The 21,135-nt window shown below is 35.6% G+C and overlaps 1 protein-coding gene across 1 annotated transcript in view; it reads right to left on the minus strand.

Moving 5' to 3' along the window:
* Positions 1-21,135, minus strand: part of LRP1B (LDL receptor related protein 1B) — a 1,882,572-nt gene that overhangs the window by 981,590 nt on the left and 879,847 nt on the right. The window contains exons 5-6 of the mRNA XM_042948663.1: positions 18,091-18,219; positions 482-739 (exon numbers count right to left, since the gene is read on the minus strand). Of these exons, the coding sequence (XP_042804597.1) occupies positions 482-739; positions 18,091-18,219 (387 nt within the window). The remainder of the gene's footprint in view (positions 1-481; positions 740-18,090; positions 18,220-21,135) is intronic.

The following is a 21,135-nucleotide window of genomic DNA, read 5'->3' on the forward strand; positions in this document are numbered from 1 at the left end:
CAGTCCTTTGGAAGATGCATAAAAACTCTGATTTGCTAAGAAAAAAGTCAACAAACACAGGTAGTTGTTACCAATTAGCATAAATCTAATAGTTTTCAAAGCATTTTAACAAACACTACAGTTGATGAGCTTATAATTATCAACTCTGTTTCTTGCTTTTTAAAATTTCCACCCTCACTCTCACATTGTGAACTATCACTGAGTGGCAAATTACAATTCTCATTTAGGTGACACTGTAATAAGCATTAAAGAAAAAATTAAAATTAACTCCTAACTTGTTACTTGCATAAACAGTGAAACTACATGTGTATGTGTGTGTTTATTCAGAACAGGTAGTGAACACATTTATTCGTCTATTCATATTTGCATATATAGATTTCCAATAGCCATAAACTATGTTAGAAAAATCTAAGAATTCTGTTTACTGATCTGTACATGAAATCCTTCAAGGGTGACATTTCATATGAGTTGAAATACTCACTGTGGAAAGACTGAAGAATATTAATGGTCCACTCCTCTGTTAATCTTCCTGTTTTTGTTATCTGGATACATTTGAGCTGATTTGAAGATTCTCTTGATTCAATCCAACAAATCATGTCTTCATTGTAAATAAAATCCAGAGTATGAATTTCATTTCCATTGACCGAGCTCAGGGTTGCCATTTTACTGCCATTAAGATAGAAAACCTCAATGGTTTCAGAATTTGCAATTAATAGCATCGGTGGCCTATCTGTCGGTTCTGGAATAAGAGAAAAAGAGAAGTGAGTTTAGTAAAAGTGAGCCCATTTTTTTCATAATTTTGAATTACTTACTACAACTTATTCCTATATTTTAACGCATCTTTAAAATTTTAAAAAAAATGCTTGCAAAACTATTTATTAATAACTCATATATACTTCACTGACTATATATTGTAGTTGGCTTCTCTAAAGAAAACATAGTCCACTGAGCATTTGTATTCTTTATATCCTTAAAAATAATGTATTGTGTAAATGTTAGTACAATACTATTTACTTTCACTGTTGGTAAATAAAGGAAGTTCTGTGAGATTGTTTTGTTGTTGTTATTGTTTTAATTTTGTTGTTGTTGTTGTTGTTTTAGCAATGAGGATGGAGGTAGACTGACCTCACCCTACAGTTTTACAGGCTTCCCTTGTGAGCAAGGGTGTACTTTTTTGAGGTGGATGCATGAGGCCAGAAGTGAATTTTCTGGAGTGGAACATGCAAACTCAGAAGCCCATACAAACAGCACCTGTGACTTCAGCCTTAGTGGCTCCTTGACTGACTCCAGGAGTCAAATAATCACTAGATCATGACTAGCTTATGATTACTGAGCTGCTTCTTTTTTTATAGTCAAGAAAATAAGATTGTAGAAGTAAAAGAAACTTGCTCGATACTATTTTTAGAACAATGCATCCTTGCTTTTGTGAAGATTGGTAAGTTTTTGATGAATATGCACTAATTGACCAAAATTTCAATACTTGTTAAGATGTAAAGGTAACAGTAATATGCCATACAAAATTAGTGTTGAAAGAGTTTAGCTATACAATCATAATCAGAGTAGCTTTTGTGCTAATTAGGAAATAGGATGAATTTGGAAATCCTCAATTCCTCTTTTTTTTTCCATCCTTCATCCAAAGTGTCAATAAACATCTTTGATTCTGATGTCAAAACATATCAGGAATCCCACCACGTCTCAGTGACTGTTACTACCACCCTGCTCCAAGCTGCCATCATCTCTCAACCCAAATGATTCCTAGAGCCTTCTAACTGGTTTCTCTGCTTTCATTGATGCCCTCCTCCTCTTTTAGTCTTTCTCAACACAATGGCCAGAGTGATACCTTTAAAATGTTAACGTGAATCAGTTTTCTGCCCATTTCCTCAAAGGATTCCCACTTCACTCACAGTAAAAGTCAAAGCCTTTATAATAGCCTGTAAACCCCTCCATTAACTGTATTCTCATTACCTGTTTGACGTCATTTCCTTGATCTCCTTATTAATCTCAACCTTGTCATATTCCTCCAGACACACCGCCCTTCTTACTGTTCCTTAACCAACAAGCCAAGTAAGCCTCTGTCTCAAAGGCTCTTCCTTATTCCTAATCACCACCACCGCCCCCCCCCCACCCCATTTATCAGAATGCCTGACTTGTTCACATCTGTTAGGGTAGTATTTGAAAGCTACCTTTCCAGCAATGACTTCTCTTACTACTTTATTTTGTGAAAATTGCAAGCCCCTACAAACTCTATACTAACTCTCTATAAGCTTTCCCTGCTTTATTTTTCCCATATCACCACCAAACATTGCATGTAGCTTTTTTTTTTTCTGGTTTATTATTTTCTCCTTCTGTCACTGTACCTCTAGCATTTAGAATCTAGTGTTTATTCAATACAAATTTTCTGAACACGTAAAATGGTAACATGGAATTCTTGCAGAGTACAGTTCTTTTAGAAGCATTCTGTGAAATGTGACAAAATAATTTTGTTTTCTAACTGATGAGTGGAATACAGAGAAAAACTGGCTAACAGGAAATTTCATAAACATCATTTGATCATTCAGGAAACAGATAGCATTGCAAAGAAAGGAAAAAAAAGCAAATGAGTATACTATGGGTAATATAATTAAATAAGCCTAAACTTTTAAATGATTATTTAATGGTTTTAATCATTTCTGATGTGAGTAGGGATATCAGGTTCCTTGTGTTTTACTCAGATAGAACGGCATTTGAATTTTTATCCTCTGAGGAATTAACTCAATGTAGGCATGAAATTCTTCTCCACCTTTAGAAAGACCCTAAAGTTTTTGACTTAATAAAAACTTCTAAACAAACAAAAATAAACAATAACAAAAAGTCTCAATGAGATTATAAAATTAATTAGCCTAAGAGTTTCTTCCCAATAAACAGACTTTCCATGAACCGCCTACTATAAGCCAATAAAAATGAAGTCTTGAAAATGCTAAGATCATTTCCACGATAAAGTATTGTGAAAATTGTGAATTATCTATGCTTAACATAACCTTGTCTAAGGACCACACTGAAGCTTGCTTAGCTGGTTGGCTTCTCTCTTAACTTTTTAAAGCCCTTTTGAACTCTGCAATGCTTGCTCTTGCCATTCTCTAATTTAGAAGTCCAGACTTGGTCCCTTTTCAACACTCCTAGCTCTGTTGTTTTCCAGTTGAACTTAGCGCTCCTGAAACCTGTTGGATCATAGATTTCTCAGGTTATGAAGAGGTCTTAGATGACTGTGTTCTCATGTTAACAAAGACACACTGCCAGTCTGTTAGTACTTACTGTCTTCTTTTGACAACTGAAATGACCTTTGGTGACATTGCCTCTTATTAAAAAGTGAACTACGACTGAAAGCTTCTTTGCTTTCAAGCTTTATGAGAAGTCCAGATGTAGACGATAATTTCTTAACTGGCTACGAGTCAGTAAATTTACTTATGTAATAAACATTCTTTGGAGTAAGGCTAGAATATGAAAGAACACCAAGATTCCCCTTAGAAACTGAGATGAAAATGAATTACTGGTTAACACAGGTAATACTTACTTGATGTAACTGATAAATCTATTTGATTTTTTAGTTGCTTTTTGAGTAAATCAGGTGATTGTTTTAATGCAAAATATAGCAACTACTGATTTTATTACTTCTCATAAACAGAAAACCAATAAAGTCAGGTTCTTCATAATTTGACATGGTTTGATTTGATAATGGTGACTTTAAAAATTCAAATGATATACTAGAGGAAGGACGCTTGTTAGTGTGATAATATTCACATGTCTCAGCTATTAACTATGGTTTCCCTCTTTATACAAATAAACATAGAGCGTATTTATGGGGGTGGGAGGAACCCAGTGAAACACAAAACCCATAAAAAAATCAGGGGCTAAGTGTATAAATCTTTTTTTTTTTCTATCTCATGAAAGCTGGCATATGTAATCTGCCTCAACCTGTACTATGTCTGATCTCCAGTTGCATCATTACCTCAAGTTCCCACATGCCAATGGAAGAACATCATTATCTTGGGTAATGAGGATAAGTCTCGCCAGAATAAATGTGATCTTATCAAATGCCATCCTTAGAGTCAGTGGACAGTTCCCAAAGGAACAGTTGGAAAGCACATTTTAGATGACTTTAGTCATAGGAATACCTACATCAACACTTCATGTGAAGTAATAAAGACTAACTCTCCACATAGAAGAGACTGAAACATAAGAAAGCTCTCAATGACTATACTTAGATAACCAAGACTTAGATTGAATAAACCTTTCCAACAGGCTGTCAGTTGAGTCATGCTGGGGGAGCAAAAGTACCCTCATCTTCCTCACCATTCCCCATATGCGAACAGCATAAAAAATAGGTATTTTCTCTCCCAGTTATAAAGATGTGTATTTATGCTCTCTATGGCCAAAAGTTAGTTTTTTCCTATCATATATATTAACCAGTGCTAAAACTTTTGAAGACTGATTAGAAAACTGTGAATTAGAAGGAGAAACTTGAAAACATGGAGAAGATCATTTGACTAGATATCATAATAATGCCTATTTAAATGCCAGGCCACTGTAACTATACCCTTGCAAACATACCCTTATCCTCTCATAGCCAAGAGTATACTGAATGTGTATGTATATACTTATAATATGTTTTGACAGACAGTTGATGCTAAATGAATGTTCTCAGAGTGAATAAAACTTACAACTTATTTTTAAGGTTTCATTTAAACTTCTTCTTCTTCCATTCAATTCTAAGAATAATATATCAGTTATTTTCCTTTAAGATGATTAGAATTATGAATTCAGGTACTTACAAATAAATATAAACCTCATAAATACTTATGTTATAACAAATGTGTGTATATATATGGATATACACCTATATAAATGTTTATCATTTGTTATATTAAGTTCTAATTTTCCTGTAATTGTGAGCAATTATCTCCACTAATAAAGTTCAGTAGGTACACCTTAATATATGTTGAGCCAAAGATAAAAACAACAAAAACAAAAAGATTCCTAGGTTCAACTCAATGAAAGGTTAAATAATGACTCACATGTGAAGTATATAAAATGAAGGGTCAGAGTAAGACTAAATGTGCAATCAAACAGAAAACTATCATCTATGCAGCCCAAAGAGTGGTTGTTAACCAATACAAACGTAAAATAATTGAAACAGGAATTTTTAAACTTTACTTTGAATACATCATATGCAAATTACATAAAGTCTCTAAAAATAAGAAAAATGGGATGCAGTTAGAAATGAGAACAATGTTGACAATTATAATAAAAATCACACAACCTCTGTAGGAAGGTAAACTACTATATGAAACAAAATGAAGAGCAATCTGTGTAAAGATACTAAATTACAAAAAAAAAATCATCTTGGGGCACCTGGGTGGCTCAGTTGGCTAAACGTCCAACTTTGGCTCAGGTCATAATCTCATGGTTCATGGGTTTGAGCCCCCTTAGGGCTCTGCGCTCACAGCTCAGAGATGGAAGCCTGCTTCAGATTCTGTGTCTCCCTCTCTCTCTGCCCCTCCCCTGCTCATGCTCTGTCTTTGTCTCAAAAATAAAAAAAATAAAAACATTTAAAAAAAAGTATTAAAAATATCATCTAACAGTGGGCAATAAGATACAAATTGTTGAATGTGAAATCTTACTTATGGATATAAATATGAACTATCTAGTTTAAAAAATAAGAAAAAGAATTATTCAAATAATATTATAAATTATAGGTCAGACTCAAATAAGCCAAACTAAAAATATGAATGAAGTTAATATAAGTGGAAGAAAAAAAGATATATGTTTGAAAATTTTTCTTTTCCTGTCAAAAACATATATGGCCAAATTTTTTTCTCTGGTTTCCTCAACTATTTTTTAATGGAAAAATTTATTTACTGAACTGAATAACATTTCTAATATCATGCCATATATTAAGATATTGTATCATATTTTATAAAAAATAAAAATATGACCCAAATGTGGAAACATCAAAGTGCTTTATAAACAGTACTGAGCTGATGGCCAACATGGTGGAGAAGTAGGGGGACTTCCTGCGTCTCCCAAACAAAGAAGGGCTGAAGCTAAAGGACTTTGAACCCCAAGAGTTTGGGAGGAAAAGAGACTGAGTCTACCAGGGAGAAAACGGAACAACTTGAGGGAGCATAGGTGAATGATTGCGAACTGGGGTAGGTAAAACCGGCTGCATAGACATGAAGGGGCTGGATTCCCCTTCTGCCAAGAGACAAAGGGAAGAGAAAGAGCGACTGGGGAAGCATAGGACTGTATCTGGACAAGAGAAAAAACTTGGGACCAGGATGGAGAGGGATCCCAACTTTAACTGCAGATTCCATCTTCAGACTGGGGACTGCTGCCCTGTTCACACACTTGGGGAGGTGGGGAGTCACCTTAGGGTTCAGTGGTAGGTCAGCAATGCAGTCCTCAGCAGGAGAAACCGGTCCCTTCCCCTGAAGGGCTGAAGCACAGGACAAAACCAGCTGGAAGCTCATATCAGGAGGTGTTCCCCCAGTACCGGGGCGCTCAGAGTGGGAGTTTAATTCCCAGCCAAGCACCAGGGCAAAGGAGTCAACGGAGCAAGACAGACAGCCTCATCTATGCCTGCAGCACAGTGAGGACGGCTCCACAGGAGTGATTTGGGACACCGGGTCATGGAGAAGAGACTGGGGCATTGCCATGTTTCTCCCCACCACCACCAAAAACAGGGCCTCAGGGATGGTCTGCAGGGCCCACAGTGGAGGCAGGACCACCCTACACCAAACCACACCTCTCAGCTCTGGGTAACTACATATCTTCTGGAGCGAGATAGATGCTGTTGAACCAGAAGAACCCCTCCTCCTTACCAGTGCTGCTGCATTGCCTAGATTAATTCTAGGACAATTCTTGATGTATAGATTTATTCCCCCCCCCCCCCAATTTCTCCTTCTTATCTCTTCGCTCCTCTAGGCTGTTACTCTGGTTATTGGTTTGTTTAAACAGATATATTTAATCCATTCTCTTGATACATGTTCTACACCTTCTTTACATTCCTTTCTCTCTCTCCGGATTAAGCCTTTTAGTCTCTCTGCCTAGTCAATGTTTCTTTTTTCTTTTTCCCCACCCCTGTCATTTCTCTCTTTCTATATGCTCTTCCATCAGCACTGCCTCCACCCTGTTTTTTACCCATAGCTGGTGTTTCTGTTTTTTTGCTTTTGGATTGTTTTTAGTTTTTTGTCTTTTGTTTTTCTTTGTTTGCTTTATTTGTTTCTGTGTTTGTGTATTTGTTTTCTGTTTGTCTCTATGTCTGTTTTCCTTTCCAGGGCTACTTCAAGGAACAAATCAAAGCACACCTGGGGGAGGGTCCAAAACATCACTACAAGTAGGAAAATAAAATAACCAAAGTTACAACAACAGAAAGCAAGTAACACTCTCCAAAAAACACCTCCTGAAGGGCCAGGCCACGGACATATAACCCCCCTTTATTATAGCATTGCTCGCAGGTGCAGAGCACATAACAAGCTTTTAAAAGTCATAAGGGACAGAAAACTAGGCAAAATGATGAAACCAAAGAATTCTCCTCAAAAGAAATTCATGGAAGAAGTGACAGCTAAAGAATTGATCAAAAGAGATTTAAGCAACATAATTGGAAAAAAATTAGAATAATAGTCATAAAATTAACAGCTGGGCTTGAAAAAAGCATAGAAGACAGTAGAGAATCTATTGCTACAAAGATCAAGGTACTAAAAAATAGTCTGATGAATTACAAAATGCTATAAATGAGGTCCAAAAAAGAAAAAATGGATGCGGCCACAGCATGGATTAAAGAGGCAGAGGTGAGAATAGGTGAATTAGAAAATACAAATATGGAGAAAGAGAAAGCTGAGAAAAAGAGTGAGAAAAAAAAATCCAGGATCACAAGGGGAGAATTAGAGGACAAAGTGATTCAATCAAATGGAACAATATCCATATCACAGGAATTCCAGAAGAAGAAGAGTGAGAGAGGGGCTGAAGGTATACTCGAACAAATCATAGTTGAGAACTTCCACAATTTGGGGAAGGAAACAGGCATTTAAATTCAAGAGGCAAAGAGAACTCCCTTCAGACGTAACTTGAATCGATCATGTACATGACATATCAAAGTGAAACTGACAAAATACAAAGATAAAGAGAGAATTCTGAAAGCAGCTAGGGATAAACAGGCCTTAACATACAAAGGTAGACATATATAAGAATAGTAGCAGACCTATCTACTGAAACTTGGCAGGCCAGAAAGGAATGGCAGGAAATCTTCAATGTGATGAACAAGGAAATATGCAGCCAAGAATCCTTTATACAGCAAGCCTGTCATTCAGTATAGAGTGAGATATAAAGGTTTTCTTAAACAAAAAGTGAAGGAATTCATCACCACTAAACCAGCCCTACCAGAGATCCTAAGGGGGACTCTGTGAGTGAAATGTTGCAAGGACCACAAAGTACCAGAGATATCACTACAAGCATGAAACCTACAGATACCACAATGACTCTAAACCCCTATCTTTCAATAATAACACTGAATGTAAATGGACTAAATGCTCCAACCAAAAGACATAGGGTATCAGAATGGATAAAAAAAAAAAAAAAAAAAAAAAAACAACAAGACCCATCTACAAGAGACTCATTTTAGACCTGAGGACACCTTCAGATTGAAAGTGAGGGGCTAGAGAAGTATCTATCATGCTACTTGAAGTCAAAAGTAAGCTGGAGTAGCCATACTTATATCAGACAAACGAGACTTTAAATTAAGGGCTGTAACAAGAGATGAAGAAGGGCATTATATAATAATTTCAGGGTCTATCCATCAGGAAGAGATAACAATTATACATGTCTATACACCGAATTTCGTGGCACCCAAATATACAGAACAATTAAACACAAACATAAACAATCTTATTGATGAGAATGTGGTAACTGCAGGGCACTTTAATATTCCACTTACAACAATGGAAAGATCATCTAGAGAGAGAATGAATAAAGAAACAATAACTCCTATTCACAAATAGTTCCTGTTTGAAAGATGGGTCTGTAAAAAAGCAACATTTAATTTGTTCCCTAAAAAGAATATACTGTCTTAGTATTTGCACGTTTATGTATTCATTTAACAAATTTTTTTTTTTGAACACAGCCAGCTGACGTCAGGTACTGCTCTAGATGCTAGGGACAAAGCAGTTAACAAAAGTATAAAACTCCTGTTTTCATAGAGCTTACATTTTAGTGAAGAAAGCAGACAATAAGCAAACAAATAATATTTCATATTGTTTGGCAGTGATAAATTCTGTGAAGAAATGTAAAGCATTAGTAGTAATTGGGATGCAAGATGCTCCTTAAAGACAATAGTTCAATTCATTATATATCTAAAAGTTTGAAACAAAGGGTTTGAGAGATAGAATGGTGTCAAGGATGATTCCAATGTTTTGCCTTGGACAACTGGGTGAATGAGTAGGGGCTGATGTTTACCACTGTCAGGGAGAGAATCAAGACTGTGCGACACAAACAAAGTGATATTTCTATTATATTTCCAATGGAGATATTGAATTGGATTTTAATATCCAAGTGAGTTTGGTGTTGAACAGAGAAGCCAGGTCTGATGATGCAAACTTACCAATCTCAGTCTCTAGATGTTTTATAAAACCATCGAAGATGTGTTTTTAAAGTCATGATACAAGATGAGAGCACTTAGGAAATCAACAGAGACGTCCAAAGAACTGAACACTGATCATGCCAAAATAATGAGGACAATGTAGCAAAGAAAAAAGAGAGAGAGAGAGAGAGAGAGAGAGAGAGAGAGAGAGAGAGAGAGAGAAAATTCCCAGTAAGCTAAAAGGAAAACTCTAAAATGTACTGCTTTAAAAAGGAAAAGTATTCAAAAAGGAGACAACGATTAGTTGTGTGGTAAGCCCTATAACTAAGTAATTAGGCAACTAGAGGTCACTGGTACTCCTGACAGTAGAAGTTTAAGTGATTCATAAGAATATAAGACCAATAGGGGCGCCTGGGTGGCTCTTTTGATTGGGCGTCCTACTTCAGCTCAGGTTATGTTCTCACAATCTGTAGTTCGAGCCCAGTATGAGGCTCTGTGCTGAAAGTTCAGAGCCTGGAGCATGCTTCTGATTCTGTGTCTCCCTCTCTCTGGGCCTCCCCCGATAATGCGCTATCTCACTCTCTCTCTCTAGAAATAAACAAACATTCAAAAAAAAATTTTTTTTAAATATAAGACTGATTTAAGTGGGCTCAAGACAGAAGGGGAGAAAGTAAATAAAGGGAAAAAAAAACACATTCTGTGAGTTTTTCTATAAAGAGAGAAGAAAAATGGAGTGGTAGCTGAAGAGGAATGTAGGTTCAAAGAAAGCTGTTTACTATCATCTTTACAACAATCTTATATACTGATGGGATGATCCAGCAGAAGTGAAAATAGAAAACAATTATATGAGACTAATTCTTGAGTAGGAGAGAGAATTTGGGATTGGTCCACAATTGCAGAGATATGCCTTAGGTACTCGCACAGTGTGTTCGTTCATTCAAACAAGAGGATGGTGAAGTGATTAGTTCTAGATACAGATAGATTGGTACATTTAATAAACTTCAGGGCGAGAAAGTTCTCTTCTGATTGCTTCTATTTTCTCAAGTAAATATGACACAAAATCATCATGTTAGAATAAGGAGACATACAAAAATTCATTATCTAGGGGCGGAAAAGGAAAAGGTCATTTAATCTATTTCACTGTTTTCTGACCAGGCTGCCAAAGGACATAAACATACAACCTATACTTAAGATTGCAATTTTTTACTTTGTTATTAAAAAGACAGATTAGTTCTAGGTAGGTACTCAACAGTGATTATATACCAAACTTCTAGGTACTTTACCAGATATATTCTTGGCAATTTGATGGTATGTTGTTCGAAACTTCTAAAGACTATTAAAATATAATTTATCTAACAATTTTACACATGTAACCTGTCATGGAAAACACAGGTGGAGGCTCTGTGAGTCCTAGTGTTACCAAGAAATGTTCACATACATTTAAAACTGTAATCCATACGATGCATTTTCTTTTCTCAGGACTAACATGACTCTAAGCAGCTTGACTTGGAAGAATATGCAGACTACCAGTCATCAAAGTCAAGGGCAAGTATGTTCTCTAGAGGGAGGAGTGCAGGAGAGGTACTCTCTAACTATGGTTATTTCTTTGTTGATTGCTATTGATACATGGGATGCCTTGAAGGCACTCTGAAAAAAAAAAATTTCTTATTAGAAATGACAAAATATTATCTTTTTCTCAGCTTTATTTTTTCCCTGAGAATTTCAATAGTTGTATACTTCTACTTCTCCCAAAGTAATAGAGAAGTTATATACATATGTATATCCTTGCCTTACTTTCAAATTGAATAACTCATAATTTCTATGAATTAAAATGTGCTTCATTTGTTTTTAATTTTCATTATATGTCCAACTTAAGACAAAAAAAGGAGTGCATTTGATCTATGATAATTGTAGTGCATGATATGATCTATCACATGTCCCAAATTGAGAATTTAATTAATAGTTCAAAAGCTATTCTACAAAAAATTAAATATAGAAATATAGATAGAAATTTACACCTAGATGTTACGTCACTTGTAAAAATAAAGTTTATCAATTCTCAAATCTAGAGTAGAGCCCATAAATGTGGCCATCTGATTCTTCATAACCATACAAAGAATTCCTTAGCTAGCTTGCAATTATGATGTTAACTAGTAAAGCAAGTGAAAACATGCTTTTCTTTTTTTCCTACATATGGTATTTTCTTACACTCTGGATAAATCAAAGGTGTCATGACACATAAGACACCGTGGTTATGTTCTCTAAGATGTCAAGAAAGAGGCAACACTGTGAAAATGATGTCCTCTTAGAAAAAAAAAAAAAAATCAAAACAAAACAGAAAAAACACACATAGAATATTCATGAGAAGTTTAATACCTCAACACAGCATACTCATTAATAGGGTTTGGGTGGGGGAAAAAAAGTGTGATATTTAATTTGGGTAATGGAAATTCTATCTGAAATCATTGCCCTGGTCTGTCATGGAATGTGATTTCCAACTAAGAGCCAGAAAAGAAGTAGGCTATGAATAGTCCAGGAAATAGAGAAATATGTTGATTGGTCAGGCTAGGTTTTCAAAGTCAGCCTGTGAAACTCTAGCATTTCTCTAGGACGGAGCTTTAGGCAATACCACACGATTGCAGGCAGAGTGGCTTGGTCTACAGTTATATCTGCATAGTCAGCACACTAGGATTATATGTCAGTCTGAAGAGGGCTTGGGCTAGAGGGCACATTTGTGGACATTATGCATATTTTTGCCAATCACTTCAACATCACTACTACAGAAAAGGTAGCATGAGCCCTGATTAACAGGATAAAACTGGGAAAATACCCCACTTTTTTTGTTTTCATCTTTTCCAGCCTTTTGGCATTCCTTTTACTAATCCTCAAAATCCCAGTCCCCTATTCTGCTTCCTGGATGTTCACAAAATTGCTTAAAGCATCCAAAAAAAAAAAAAAAAAAAAAAAAACTACCAAGCACATACTCTGAATTAGGCACTGACTTCTCTGCCACTTACTATTTACCATAGTATACATAATTTCTTCCATGTATATGTGACTGAGTAAACAACAGCGAATTTGGGTACCTATGCTGGTTATGGTCCACTAGGCTCACTCCTAGCTCAGAGTCTCATATACCATCATGTCATCAAATGCCATTCTCAGTTACCCCACAATAAAATAACAACTTGTACAGGAACTAGACCTTTGGACTAACTAAAAATAGCAAAACCTATGGATAGTGAATCTTCAGATGTCAAGACATAATCACATATCATTCTGAGGGAAGCCATTCTTATCCAGATGGCATAGTGAAATAGATCTGACCTACTTAGTCTCATAAATTATCAAAGTTACTAAGACTTAATATGTCACCCTCCCTAAGAATACTCACATTTTAATATAGAGTGCTTTAAAAAAAAACAAAGAGAACAAGGCAATTACATTGTAATAACTGAATTCCAAGCATTTCAAGTGGCTGATGAGGCTATGACACTATAAACAAGGTACTCTTCCTTCGCTATACTGCCACTTGCCTATTCTCCACACAAGCCGAACCAGCATCTGCAGAAAATGTTGAATGATCCCTCTACCTTCTAAAGGAAAAATTTAAACTATACATTAGATAACAGAATTGCAGGTAGACATAGGAGTTATAGGACATTATATTTTCTTTTATTTCTCTTTCTAAGAATTGCAGCAAAGAAAACATGAGTGGTATGAAAACATTCCCTAGCATTGTCTAAGGTTGTGATTCTGTGGATTATATAGGAATTATGATTTGTGTTTCTTACACCTAAGAGTTCCATTGCCTAAATGGTCTCCCCACTGTCCCAATCAGTGAATAGCATAGTATAAACTGTAATAGAATCCTAAAGTTATTTAATGGACTCTCTTGACTCACTACTCTAGTTCACTACATGGCAAAGAGGTACACTCTCTCTCTCATGGTGCCAATTATTACAGTGTCTCTACACTGATGATACAATTATTCAGTGCTCTTTATTCTGGGACTGCTTTAGTGCAATCAGTAGGGTCCTACTGGTACTGTAGAACTGTAAACTGGGTTAAGTGCCTGTCTTCAGCAAATGGTCAGGAGACTGAAAAGTACAGTCCAATGAGCCTGACTTTATCAGGAGTAAACCTGGCAACAGTTCATAAGTTAAACACCCTTGGCTATTACTTTCATTTTTACAGGTTCTGCAGGAGCCCACTTTTAGCCTTAGGTGCCCGCATTTAAGGGTTACTTCTACATTAAAATTTGTCTAAATCATTTAAAAGAAAGTAAATAAAAAAAAAAAAAAAAACTTTTCATTTTCAGATTTGACAACTCTAGAACTCTAATCTCAAAAAAAAGTATACAGTGAGCTTAAATGGATATGTATAGATATTTTAATGATTATGTTTAAAACATTTAAAAAAAAACATTTTAACATTTATTTTTGAAAGACAGAGCACAAGCAGGGGAGGGGCAGAGAGAAAGGGAGACAATCTGAAGCAGGCTCCAGGCTCTGAGCTGTTAGCACAGAGCTGGACACGAAGCTCAAACTCATGAACTGTGAGGTCATGACCTAAGCCAAAGTCGAATGTTTAACCATCTGAGCCACCCAGGTGCCCCTAAAACATTTTTTCAAATGACAAGTCCTTATGTTGAATTAAAAATTTACTAGCTTTTGGGTCACCTGAGTGACTCAGTCAGTTGAGCATGGGACTCTTGATTTCGGCTCAGGTCAATGATCTCATGGTTTGTGAGTCCAAGACCTGCATTGGGCTTTGTGCTAAAGCACAGAGCCTGCTTAGGATTCATATTCTCTCTCAATCTCTCTCTCTCTCCCTCTCTTTCTCTCTCTCTCTCTCTCTCAAAGTAAATAAACTTAAAAATTGGTTTTAAAAATTACTAGCTTTTAATGTGTGTCGCATTCCAATGTTATGAACATTCCATTATGACATTCATATTCCAGTATGTCTCCCACTACATAGTACTATAACTATCATATAAAATTATTGTTTAATGTACATTATAAAATTTCTTCCATTTGGAAATTATTCATTTTGATATCAAATGGATAGTTGGACTAGATTACCTTTGAGTTCCTTCCAACCTTGAAATTATTGATTCTACATTTCAGGAATCAGGTCAATCTTACCACGCATAGAAAAGAATTTGTCTCTGTTGCATGAATTAACAGGAATGAAAAGGACTCTTGCCTAACATTAATTTCTTCCCCCATCTACAAAAAGGTCTAAAATCTCCTACCTCTTATTAGTTATTTATTAAAGGTGCTCTTAAGGCTTGTGAATTTTACTTGGATTGAGACACTACATTACAAAGGTGGGATAATCAATTAATAGTAATTACGTAAATTAATCTAAGTTAATTGTCATATTGAAAATAAGACCCCACAGGCACATTTTGGGATGAATAGCTGAGGAATGACCATGTTGTTATTCTGTGCTGAAAGCTATAAGCAGCTTCCTAGCCAATTGAATCTGCCTCTCTCTGCCTTCACAGAAAAGGCTATTCTTTCAAGAACTTTTTAGTTTTCCCATCTATCATTTAGCAAGCTTTTTGCAGAACCCTCCCCTTGGATCTAGTTTTAATTTCCCATTGTATCCCTTGGGCTTGATATTTCTTTCTCCCTTTCTCTCTTTCTTTCTTTTGTCTATAAATCTTTTACACACATCCACTGTTCTGGACCAGCCCATTCTAACCTCCCATAGTTTCTCATGCTCCCATATTCTGAGATGTCTGGAACTCTGGCTTGTAGAAAAAATTAGGTTTTAGAGTCCAGTAGGGTAGGATTGTAAAGGAAGAAAAAAGAGGGGCCAATCTAAGGAGCCAGGTAAAGGGAATAAGGAATAGCAAAGCCTTAAAACAAATGTGGTTTAATTCAAAACATTTTCCTAGCACTCATCAGTCATGGCAACACTACAGTATAACATTGCCACAATAATGTAAGGCTGATGCGTTAACTAACATTTTACGTATAACTGAAGCCAAAAGTATCCTCTGGTTCATTTGTTATCAATTTGAGAAAACCAAAGCAAAAGTGATCGCTTTCCTTTAGAATTTGTACAAATACATTGGTTCAAACATCCATGTGACCTTTAGAACTAGTCAATATATGGTATAGACTTGTATCGTTTACGATATTACTAGCAACTCATTTTTCTAAAACTATAAACCCCAGGAACATTCTCATAAAAACTGTATCTTTCAAACTCTGTAGGCTAATATTGTCATCAAGCCAACCACCAAGAGGTGAAGGCTTTTATATGTTCCATTATCAATTCTAGATTCATCAAATCTCCTTTATTCAGCATTATATTATCATGTATGATCCCTCTCTGGTTACATTGTTATTGGCAGATACCTTCTCCACACAAAGAAAGAAAGTGCCTCTTTGTATAGGGTTTATTACATTACACCCTCCCTGTAAAGCCACAGCAATATTGTGTGGATCAATAGAAACCGTAAAGAACAAGCCTTCTACTTCTTCAGCCCATCAATATTTTAAGTCAGAACACTCAGCGGTGGGAAAAAAGAATATGCGACCTGATTTAATTTTTCTCAAGGATTGCCCCCCAAAATAAATGTGGCCTCATAAACCAAGTCAATAATTCAAAGAAGTAAACTAAGAAGTAAAAGAGTTTCTGTCTAATTTGGTATACAAATGTCTTGTAAATAATTTAACACACTGTCTCAGGGAAATGGTTGAAAGTATAGCATGAGGTTATGTTGTAGAGGGAGACAGCTGGGGCTGTTTGCAAAGCAAATCCAATGCTTTGCTCAATCTATCTTCAAAAAAGGGAAAGCTATTCCATGCTTCATTTTATAATTGCTAATAAAAGGGGGTAAAGGGGCACTCATTAATTCATCAAAACATCATAATTTGAAAACCCATAAAATGAAACCAGATTTGAGAAAACTTAGAAGCTAAATGGAATAGCATGTACAATATTTCCTTGTATTATTCTTAATTCAGCCCACAAAATATTAGCATTATCCTATTGTTACTAACATATCTCGAGGCTATTTCATTAGCAAATCATCTATGCTTACTGAGTGTTTACAATAGACTGAATACTGTGCTGAAACAATAGGCTTCTCCCCACCCCCCTCCCCCACCAGGGACAAGGTAATAGGAAGGCAGTTTTGAAACAAGAATTCCAAATACTTAAGAGTGTAGCATTCATGGGGCTCCTGGGTGGCTCGGTTGGTTGAGCGGCTGACTTGAGCTCAGGTCATGATCTTGCAGTCTGTGAGTTGGAGCCCTATGTGGGGATCTGAGACAACAGCTCAGACCTTAAGCCTGCTTTGGATTATATGTCTCCCTCTCTCTCTGTCCCTCCCCACTCATCCTCTGTCTCTGTCGCTCTCTTTCTCAAAACTAAATAATATTAAAAACATTTTTTAAAAAAGAGTGGAGCATTCATCTTAGTAATTTTAACCAGAAAGAAAAGTTCATTCCTTCTTTTTTTTTTTTTCTTTGCTTTATCCTTTGCTTCCTTCCTTCTTCCCACAAATATTCACTGAGTACCTATGTGTTCCAGGCTAGATCACAATTCAGTAAATAACAAAAAACAAAACTCACAAGTTCCATACTCTCATAACACTTCCATTATTCTGAAGAAATCATGATAAGCAAATGCATAATGGGGTTCATTTCAAATGGTAGTGGTATAAAAAAAATAAAAATGAAAAATCATAGTGATTGAGGAAGAATACATAAATAAATAAATATGGGAAACAAGATAGTGATGGAGAGGGTACATACTGTTAAGCAGAATGGGCAGCAAAGGCATTCTGAATTTAGCCATTTTAGCTAAGCTTTGAATGGTAAGAATGTGCATATCATAGGGAAAAGCATTGCAGGCAAATAAAACATTAAGTGGAAAGACCTCAAGGCAAGAGCAATGCTGTTGAAGAACAACAACAACAACAACAACAAAAACATTATAGCTGGTGTGTGATGAAAGGAGAGAGTAGAACTAAGTGAGACTGGAAAGGTAAATGTTGCCAGACCATTAGGTTCTTACATGTCTTGTGAGAAGTTTGGATTATATTAAGATGAGTGAAAGTAATGGAAGATTTTAAGCTGGAGAATGAAGTGATTTGGTTTCTATTTTAGCAGATCACTTTATTATGCTGAGTATGAATTTTGGTGAGAAAGCAGGAGCTCAAAGAAACCAGTTGAGAATCTATTTCCTAGTCTAGGAGAGAGATGGATGATTAACATCAATTCATTTCTTTTCAACAGGTTTTGTCAAAAATTAGAAACTTCCTATTAATGGAAGGAGTTCTGCAATGACCAGTGACAACTGAAATAACTACTCTGGATTTTTAAGTATGGATCAGGGAATTAAAATGAAGGGGAAAAAATCGATTTCTTTCAAGTCCATATTACTCTAGTACATTTCTAACAAAAAGGAACTGAAAAAAGGAAATAAATTATAGAAGGACAAAAACCATAACTTACCGTTTTTGGCTTTGCAAGATCTGTTGTCTGGCTGCATTATGTAGCCCTCCACACAACTGCAAGCATAGGATCCGTATGTATTTATGCAGGTCTGGCTGCATGCACCATAAATAGCACATTCATCTTGATCTACAAGGAAAATGGGCATCATTTGTAAGCAGATTTATTGTTGGGCATTTTGTTTCTCCTGAAAGAAATTTTCTTTTTCAAATTTTGGAAGGAGATTATTATTTTAGAAAGCAAGAGCCAAGTCCAATAAGTCTTTTCAAAACCACACTAACTGAAAGTCAAAATTCAATATTGCTTTAATAGTTACAGTGATGCAAGATCAAACTTAATACCTAATAGTTTATTTTAAAAGATAATTTATTGGCATTTCTCATGGGCAGGATAGAAGTCCCTATATCCTTTTCAAAGACAAAAATACATTCCAAAGAATATTTACTGAATAGATCTAGTGTTCATGACAGACTTTTTTACTATTGTAACAAAGAAATTAGTCTAGTAACATGGTTTTAAATGAACAGATTAAGAGTTCTGAGCCAAACTATGCAAACCACCCTCACTAAATGAAAAAGAGGAAACTATTAAACAGTGTTTAAAAGAAAAAAATCATCTTAAATTTTATTTTAATATCTAGGGTCCTCTTTCTATTCTTTACATTCTTCCTCTCCCTATACGCCTTCTTCCTGCATCTTGTTCAAATCTCTATAAACAGCAAGTACTTAATGATTCTTAACCAACCAGGAAAATAAAATAAAAAAAAAAAATTGCGTCAGCTAATAACTCTGAGAAATGTACATTCAGCCTGTCCTGTGTACATGTATGATACTAATCCCTGAAGAAACAAAAAAAAATTTTTTTTGATTCAACATGGTTCCTACCTCTAAGTGAAACAAGTCTAATGAAATATAATTTCGATTCTATGCATTTCCTTATAATAGAGGCACAGTCTGGTTATGATAGAAACACAGGGATGTGAACTGGCTTGGAATTAGAGGTAGAATATTAAGTGAAGGCTGCATACTGAGTTTAAAGGATGATGTGGACTTTCTCAGATTAAGTAAGATGGGATAAGATGGAAAGTGGCACTCCAGTTAAAACAGCATATGGGGATTTCAAAGGAGCATAAGGGGTCAAGTGGAATAAGGGCAGATAAGGAGAAGTGGTAAGAAATGGCACTGAGTTTTGGGGTCAGATAATGAAGTTATTTCTATGCTAAAGGGTTGTACATTACACACAGGAATTGGGAAAGCATTATTAGAGCTATCTAATCAACTTTATATTTTAAAACTAAATAAACATATATAAAACTGGATTGGTGAATGTAGGGAAGAGATCCTGAAAAATTAGCTATGTGCTAATTTCACACAAGAAATTGTATTTCGATGCCATTATATTTCGAACAAACTGGTGGGGGGATGGAGGAAAGGGAATGGACTGAAATGTTTAAGAAACACAACAGACTACATGTGAAGACTGGATAGATGGAAATGAGTGGTGGTACACTAAAATCAGTGGTATGATAAAAATATGTATTTATTCCTGATCCTCAGTGTCTGGCACAGAGTTCCTAAAATCTTTATAATTTTCTGAGTAATAGCAGTGTCTTTTGTTATTTAGGAGTCCCTTCAGAATATACCTTAGTCTATGCCAATGAGGTGACTCAGGGTGGGACCACCAGATAATGCCAGGATGGCATCACCAGAAAGATCAAACACATGATTAAAGGGTGGGAACTCTCAGCCAACCCTCGGAACACCGAACTAAGAAAAGAGTTTACTAAGGAAAAGCAAAAATATTCCTGAGTAGCTAAAGGGCCATTTAAATTGGGAAACTGCATTTGCATGTCATTAATTTGCACTTTTCTGAGATTTCTTTGGCTTCATATAACAGCTTGCATTCATGGACAGTTTGTTTGAAGTAAGTTGCTTTGGGGATAAAAAAAAAATAGTATTTGAAGCTAAGTTTCCACTGATAATAAAAGAAATTAAACATTCTGTTTGGTAAAATCCAGCCCCTAGTGGCAGAAATGATTCTTATCAATTTTCAGATTTTTCAACCTTAATTTTATTGGATCCTATTTTAGTTTTTCTGACATGATTGTGCTATCCAGGATAGCAATATGATTAATCATTTTTTTGTTGTTGTTCTTCTTAACCAGAATGCACTGCTATAACATTCATGTAACTTCACAAAATTGGCTGCAAAGGAATAGGCATGTCATTACTTATAATGCTGCTTTCTTTCTCCCTTTAAGGACAGAAATTACCCTGGAAAAAGGCTTCAGGAAGGCATAAATGATGCTCAGATATGGCCATCCAGGAGTGCAGAGAAAGTAAAAAGAGTTCCGCTTTCATTGGTGACCTTCCATACTGATTGATGCGTAAGTCCTCACTAACATTCAAAAGAAGATATTGATTATGGTTTTTTTTATGGATTGAATTAGGAGATTGGGGAGAAACAGATCCATGCAAAAGCAGCTGAAAATCCTGACTACTACAGGACTCAGATGTAGCAAAAGAGTAAGGATGCTGTATAGGTATATTAGCCTACCCTGTGTGAATGGAAAGAGCTGTTTTGAACTGGAAATTGCATGCATGTATGCATTCACGCAAAAGTACTATTCATATATGGCTGACATTAATGATTATACAGTGTCTAATGTTGCCAGATCTTCTGTTTTTTTTTTTCATAAAGTCTGAGATTTTGTGTGTAATCTTCTGGTTTTTTAATTTTGGTTTAAAAATGGTGAGTCAAATAAACATGGACTATTTGGTCTACCTATAGTCAGATTAAATAGCCTCTGTGTGTGACAAATATTTAATAATAAATGTTTCTGTAATATTTGTATTATACAGAAAATAAACAAACAACAAATGAAAAATTCAAGCCCAGATGTACATTAAAAAGCAATGAGCCTTTTCAAGGCAAGAATAAGTAGGCTCTGTAGACCCGAGTTTTAGTCCCAAGTCTATTACTAAGAAGATGTGTAGGACTTAAATAAGTCACTTAATTTCTCAGGGTCTCACTTTTCTCACTTCT

The sequence above is a fragment of the Panthera leo genome, chromosome C1 (genome assembly GCF_018350215.1).
Source record: "Panthera leo isolate Ple1 chromosome C1, P.leo_Ple1_pat1.1, whole genome shotgun sequence".
Taxonomy (NCBI): Eukaryota; Metazoa; Chordata; class Mammalia; order Carnivora; family Felidae; genus Panthera; species Panthera leo.